This window comes from Chenopodium quinoa, unplaced genomic scaffold (genome assembly GCF_001683475.1).
Source record: "Chenopodium quinoa cultivar QQ74 unplaced genomic scaffold, ASM168347v1, whole genome shotgun sequence".
Classification (NCBI taxonomy): domain Eukaryota; kingdom Viridiplantae; phylum Streptophyta; class Magnoliopsida; order Caryophyllales; family Amaranthaceae; genus Chenopodium; species Chenopodium quinoa.
Genome location: NW_018742881.1, coordinates 1,475,826 through 1,483,103, shown reverse-complemented (window position 1 = coordinate 1,483,103; position 7,278 = coordinate 1,475,826). Strand labels below are relative to the sequence as shown.

General features: G+C 34.9%; 1 protein-coding gene across 1 annotated transcript; it reads right to left on the bottom strand.

Moving 5' to 3' along the window:
* Nucleotides 1-3,649: 3,649 nt before the first annotated feature.
* LOC110726792 lies at nucleotides 3,650-6,039 on the bottom strand. The gene is made up of 4 exons (XM_021906307.1): nucleotides 5,929-6,039; nucleotides 4,918-5,181; nucleotides 4,560-4,710; nucleotides 3,650-4,457 (listed from the first exon to the last, which is right to left on the bottom strand). Exons 1-4 carry the CDS (start codon nucleotides 5,989-5,991, stop codon nucleotides 3,934-3,936), a joined length of 1,002 nt encoding a protein of 333 aa, XP_021761999.1. The 5' UTR covers nucleotides 5,992-6,039; the 3' UTR covers nucleotides 3,650-3,933.
* Nucleotides 6,040-7,278: the final 1,239 nt, after the last annotated feature.

Genomic DNA, 7,278 nt, shown 5'->3' with positions numbered 1-7,278 from the left:
AGTTGTACAAAGTTTTAGTGTTACAAAGCTAGGTTGAATAATGATTAACATAAACATTAAAACATGAAATGCATGATAAAGTTGATCTTATGGATCGAACAATTTTAATCATATAAGACCAAATTTGATAATGAGTTATCAATCCTTGTATAGTAAGTTAAAAAATAAATAAATAAATAAATAATTATAAGTATTATTCAATCTCTGACGGTCGCGTAAAAAAGAAAAAAACTTTTGTGGAATTGTTAATAGAATATAAAGGCAAGGTAAGGGCCATACTTTATATATTACAGGTTTCAACAAAATTTAGCTATTGAATTGTAGTAGAGATTAGTTCTTACCCTTCTTAGTTGTTGTGTTTAATTGCCATTCTAGATAGGTGTTAGAAGAATAGAAGGTAATTAATTTTAAGTGTAAACATTTGGTTCAACTAGCATTAACCTACACATTTTGCTTATTGGATACTATTCAGTTTAGTTGGACAAAGTCAACCGTATAAATTTGAGAATTGGGATCGATCCTTATGTTAGGTTTACAACAAAACCTACACCAAAAATATATATTGTTTATCATACCAACAGGCATGGAAAATTAATTTGACACACATTAGTTGTGTCAAAATTATTTCCTAATTATGCGCTCTTAACTAAATTCTACACACTTCAATTCATAAGGCCATATTTGAGGTTATGAGCCATGCTTTCTCATTTTAAGATATAAATAGATATATGTGCAATCTAAATCTACACTTATACACAAGTACACAACATATACCTGTATGATCATATTTATATATATAGGCCATATATAGGCCTACAACTAACACAATGCAACATCAATTGAGAAACAAGGTTGGTTTAGTGGTTGGAGGACCTCCTTCCACCACTATAAGAAAGGTTCGATTCTCGTTCCAAATAAGTAGGATCCCTAATAATTGAAGTGTATGTAAAAAATACTTGCATACTTAATATTCACAAATTACAATTAATATTCACAAATTACAATGACAACAATAATATGACAAGATTCTCCCCCACATTACAAAGTCTTTGCAAAAACATTTGAAAATAATTAATAAATCCAAGGATCATCTTGTCCTTTGCTTTTTAAACTTCATTGAGTTACTTCTTCTACTCTTTCTCAAACTTGACATCTGAACTTCATTGAGTTGATCCCTTCTTCTTCTTCTTCTCCTCCTCCTATGTGACTTGCATCCTTTCATACGAACAGACACTTGCCCTCCTCTCTTCAACCTAACACTCTTGCAACGGCTCGTTCGTCTCCTTCTTACTTGTTCTCTACACGACTTTCTCTTTCGACCAACACTTGAACCATAGTTATTAAAATCCCCCCTCTCATCACCATCTGAAGTAGACAATGTACTAATGTAGCCCAACTCAACATCCCTACTTAGTTGTCGCCTTAAACGACGTCGTCTACCACGATAAACTCGTTTGGTGTACCGGATCTTATGCCAACAGAAACAACAAACATAGTCTAATGTCAACCATGAAGTTTCACAAGCAGCCCAACACATCTTGCATAGTGATTTTGCTATACATTGGCATAACCCCAACTTATATAACAAGTACAAGAAAACTAGGCCTGCAATTAACAACAAATTAAAACTTACATTATAAGTATATGCAACTATTAATTAACACCAAAACTATTATATTTCACGTGCAAATATTCATTATTGGTACTCTAGAATGTCGAGTAAAAAGGGTCTTACATATGTACAAGAGACAACAAGCCAGCAGAAATTTGACCAAGTCAGCTATGCAAATGTGCTCAACAAAACAAACGACGTCCCATTTTCCATCACATACATCCCTGTAAAATCAAACTGTACCGTGTCACAATTTTTAATTCAAACACTATGCATCAACGAACGATGAAAAAACCATTTACTACGTATATGTAATCATGAGTATGAGTTTAACGCTATGGTATCGACTACAAAACATAAATTCATTAAAATAAAATAATTTCGTGTATTATATAGTCCAATTCACATGGAAACGGTTGAGATTATAACAAGAAAATTGCCAGAAATGAGAGAAATTAAAACTTACTGGCATGATCGACCAAAGATTGATTTGAATGGAGTCGCAACAATGTTACCGATCACAGCACCAATATCATTAAGAACTTTGCTTGTAGAGGCTCCCATTTGTTGTTCTATATCAAAACTCACATTAGGCCCATCTATGACATTTTTTTTCGTTCATCTAAAAATCGCTCATCATAGAGTAGGATTTGATTAATAAATTAAACTACCAAATTAATCCTCCTTAGAATAAACCTGAATTGACTATACTAATAACATACTGATAACTTTAACAACAAATAAACATACATTTTGCTTTTAATGGAGGAGAGAAAGGTTTAATGACATATCCAAATACGAAGAGCAGTTATTAACTTACTACAGTTTTTTTTTTATTAAATTATTTTTTGGCTGAAGAAGTTTTAATGTAATTTGGGCCAAAAGGCCCAAAATCAACGACCCTAAGAAAAGAGGAAAGCCCAAACCCATAAAACACCAAAAATATCCAAAATCCAAATTTAAATACCCTCAGAAATTAAAAAAAAAATCAAGGGGTTAGACGAATTCTAGGGTTTAAGGAAAAGAGAAGAAATCGGTGATCAGATCTTGAGGAGAGAGAAAAATGGCGATACCAAAAGGAAAGGGAAGAAAAGCGCGAGCAGAGGAAGAAGCCTGCAAGACCATGAAGTGTTTGCAAGAGTGGACTAATTGGAGCTTGAAGAAGGCTAAAGTCGTCACTCACTATGGATTAATTCCTTTGATTATCTATATTGGGATGAACTCTGAGCCTAAGCCTACTCTTTCTCAGCTTCTCTCTCCTTTTTAATTTATTATGTAATCTTTTGTATTTTGATTTATCGAGATTTTATGATGTTATTAATGCTACTTATTATGAGTATTGAACTATTGATTGTTCAAACTTTGAGAAATTTATGATGAGTTTTTAGAAGTTTTTTTTTGGTGAAACTCTGTAATTTGTTGCTGATTTTTGTGTTTTTTAACGTGTTTTGATGTTTATTTGTTAGTCGTTGAATTTTATATTGGCGATTGCGATTGTTAGATTTAGGGTAATGGCAAATTTCTGAGCAAGATGATGAATTTTGTTGATTAAGATGGTTAGATTTTAGACGAATTAGATAAATTTAGGTTGGAAAAATTCCTTCTTGTTGGTTGGAAAAATCGGTAGATTGATGAAATTGGTGCTATAATTGTTCTGTTGCTGTTGAAATTGCTAGAATGATGAACTTTGGTGTTGTAATTATTCGGTTCACTTTATACTAGTTCAGTTGCATTCGAAAAATCAAAAAGCTCGAATAATCGATAAAAGCTCGAATAATCTTTGTTTCTATCTTAGTTCAGTTGCTGTTGAACATTCAAAAAGCTCGAAAAATCAATAAAAACTTGAATTGCTGTTGGAATTTGGTTATACAGTCTTGGAATTTGGTTATGATCATTATACAGTCTTGGAACTTTGATTTGGTCATAACTTAAAGCTTACTGGTGAGTGGTGATGAACAACCCAAGGTATTAATATAGGAAATTAATACAGCGTTGCGTTTGAAATAGATCTAATCAGGCGATAACAATTACCGAGTACAAAGCACATAACACTTGCCAATTCTCCTTGATAATCCTGCTGCACACAATTACAGAGTACAAAGCACATAACACTTGCCGATTCTCCTTGATAATCCTGCTGCACTCAACATGGTGAGTGACAAAACCTCGTTGATAAACTAGAGCAGTAGAGCATACATATAAACTTTACACCAGTTGCAAATCTGTGATGACATCCTAATTTATTATTCTACATTTGTTGCTTCTTTTAACTACATGTCTTATGATACGAGAGAGAGAAACACCAAGATGCCTGAGAGTCATCAACACCAAGCACCTTCAAAAAGCGGAGTGGTTGGAGTAACATCTGCTCCAAAAGTCTTGACCAAATCTGAGCACTTGGGGTCTGGAACTTCTGTTTCGGTGTGAAGCTCCAAACCCAGTTCTTCCTCTATGTTATCTGATGCTGATAGAAGGAGGAACTCACACCCTTCATAGTTCAGAAAATCAGGAGGATCAGCTGGCACATAGCGCTTACCCCCAAACTGCCCTTGTAAGTGTGCTGGAAACACAGCTTTGCGTTTGTTTCCAACCCCTTGGAATTCAGATCTCGCGCCACCTTGTTCTGGACTCTTTATCTGGATGATAAAAGAGCCTTCTCGCTCTATGTTGAGCTCTTCTTGAGGTTCATTATTCTTGTCTTCAGTAGGTAGTTCTAGCTTGTATACCAAATGAGTGTGCATCTTTCTTTCAGAGTACTTGTGCCTTAGAATGCGGTATACACCTTCTCCTAGGGCTCTTGCATTGGGGTTGTGCCGATGTCCCCTTGTAGCAGTATCATATTCTCCTGCATATCACAATGTACCAAAAATCAGATTAAAAAAGAATTCCAAAGCGTACTCTTGTCAACAACATTGTTGGAGCAAGATTAGAAACAGGATTGGCATACCTCCTCGAAGAGCATCCTTGACATCATCAATCTTTGTGGTGACCAATTCAACAAATCCCCAAAAAGGCCTGCTCTTCTTACCAGGATCAGGAAGACTCTTTCGTCCAGTTACAATAAATGGAAGAAGTGGTTGTTTCTCTATGTTAACTTCCTACATAACCATGTCCAATATGAAGCATATACCAGGTTTCACAAATTTATAATACGACCTCCGTTACAGGTTATGTGTAACAATTAGACATTTTCCCTCTCTGCTTTATGTCAAATCGTTACACATAACCTGTAACGGAGGTAGTACCAAATAACAGAGCATACATAACATTTGTTGCCTATGGATGCAGCTAATATGACTAATCACCTTTTTTCCATGCCCGCCTTCAGGATGCTTTTCAAATCGACGATTCTCATCATCATTTTCACCTTCATCCTCATGATGACTCGAACTAGGATTAAGCCCTGCCTTGGTACCTTCTTTGCCAGAATCAGGGGCTTGTTTTTCCTCCACTGTCCGTTCACCGGATTCAGGTCGTAAAACTATGTACATTCTTTGAACATCATCAACACTATGAACTTCTTCTCTGTTTACCTTGGGCCTGTAGAAGAAAAATATCTCCCCTCTTTCCTGCAACGCGAAATCACATTTCAATTTCATATTCTACTCTCACATTCCAAGTAGGAACACTAAAGATCCTGCATTTTAGACTCTAGAGGATGCAATAGCACCAATTTCAGCTTACAGTTTTATCATATTTTCCTAATAATGTGAATGTAGTAGGGGAAGAACTCTGGTTTTAAGTTCAAATTATATGTTTTTACAAATAAATCATCTTCAAATTAGATAAATAACATATAAATAAAGGGATAATGCACATCATTGCTGCGACAATTATACTAGAATAGACCCAAGTAGTATCAATCCAACATGCATTTGTCCTAGAATTACCAATACTCCCTATGAGATAGAATATAGAACTATAGGAGCCTAGGAGGCCAACTCCCCGACTTATAGATATAAGGTTAGAGTTCGAATCTCACTAAACTCGTATTAATAGAAATTTCCGTACATTCCCTTCAATTCTAGTATAAACCTTCTTACCCAAACAAATTAAAATTACATTATTCACAACATCTCACAGTTTTGTCCACGTAACATACTGAAAAAATTGACAATCAACAAATACTAACATTATACTCCGTAGATTATAACAAATACTTAGAATATTATGTTACTCGAACTTAGAATATGACACATACATATACGTCAACTTACACTCGAGTATGTAATGGAGAAAAAAAATACATACGTAACAAAAATAACATATGGTCCATATGGATGAATTAAGATGAGACAAGAGATAAAATAGAAGACCTGAATTTCAACTTGAGGATCATTTGTAGTTTTAACTTCTTCACCTTGTCCCATTTTTTGCATGCGGTTGCTTCAAATTCAGATGTTGCTAAACTTGGAAATGAAACGGTTAACTAGAGATATAGTATGGTCGTCCTATAAAAGGTGATATGTTCAACTGAATATTCTGGTTAAATAAAAGGACACCTGTCCTTCTTCTGATGAATGTCACCGCCACGTTAGTAGAGTTTGGGTATGCCACGACCACGATCTTAAAGTTTGAACCGATGAAACTTGACCGTGTTACTCACTTGTTCATCGTTCATGTGTTAATTCTAGAGTCCTACTCGTAATACCTAGCCACTGAAATATGATGTTTTTACTGTGCTCAGAAGCTCGAAGAACAATGTCTTACTCTTGTGGGTGGTCATGCAATGTGGCCAGTTATTTTAGGGTTTACTTTAATTTGTCAAGCTGTAAAGGTTATTCGTTCAGTATTTGGTTACTTACTTGGTTAGTATCATAGGGGTTATTCCATCAGTACTCTAGGAGTTACTTTGTTCTTTTGCTAGCAGTTATTCAGTGAAACCAGTCGCGTAAAAAACGTGGTTGTACATTTTTTTGTTTTAATGATTAGAGAAATGGAAGTTGTTTGGAGGATAGTCTATTAAAAAAATGCATATAATTGAATGGTTGGGGATTTTGAGTGCTATGGTAAATTGTTGATAAAGGAACAAAGTAAAATGCTAGAAGAGTTTAGCATGGGGGTTTTGGAGGCTTCTCATTAAAACGATTCTTAAATTATATATAATTTTTTTTACCAGTATTTACTTTCATTTTATAAAAGGTGTGTCATCAAATTTGACAGTAAAGCATATATCCATTAACACACACGAAGTATTAGACGAAACTCAATAACATTGTCACCTATATTAATAGAGCTGAGAATCTCTGTCATGACTCGACAACACGATCAAAGCCTGCAAGACACGAACACGAAGTTACTGAGAGAAAACACAAAGTCGACACGACATGATGACACAAAATCAACTCGAACACAAACCGTTTAGATAAAGTGGTCAAATCATGCATTTATCTTACATTTTACATAATTTTTGATAAATTTTATGAACAACACGACATTGACACGAGACCAAACACGAACACGACACGACATGACTTTTTTCCAGCTCTATTTATTAACCTTGCCACCTTTTTGTTTAAAAATTAATCACCACATACACCACCACCTCTAAGTAGCTGCCATTATCGATCACTTCCGCTAACGTTGACGTCAAAACCATCATCACAAAATCACCTTAGATGTGTCAATTCTAGTACCCAAGTTGGGTTTGATGAGTTCGGGTCGGT

Bases quoted from the DNA above. Each gene is read 5' to 3' on its own strand.
- LOC110726792 (XM_021906307.1), bottom strand. From the start codon at position 5,991: ATGCAAAAAATGGGACAAGGTGAAGAAGTTAAAACTACAAATGATCCT. The intron at 5,182-5,928 runs GTCTTCTATTTT...TTCGCGTTGCAG, and splicing joins ATCCTCAAGTTGAAATTCAG to GAAAGAGGGGAGATATTTTT. The intron at 4,458-4,559 runs GTATGCCAATCC...TGTGATATGCAG, and splicing joins CAAGGATGCTCTTCGAGGAG to GAGAATATGATACTGCTACA.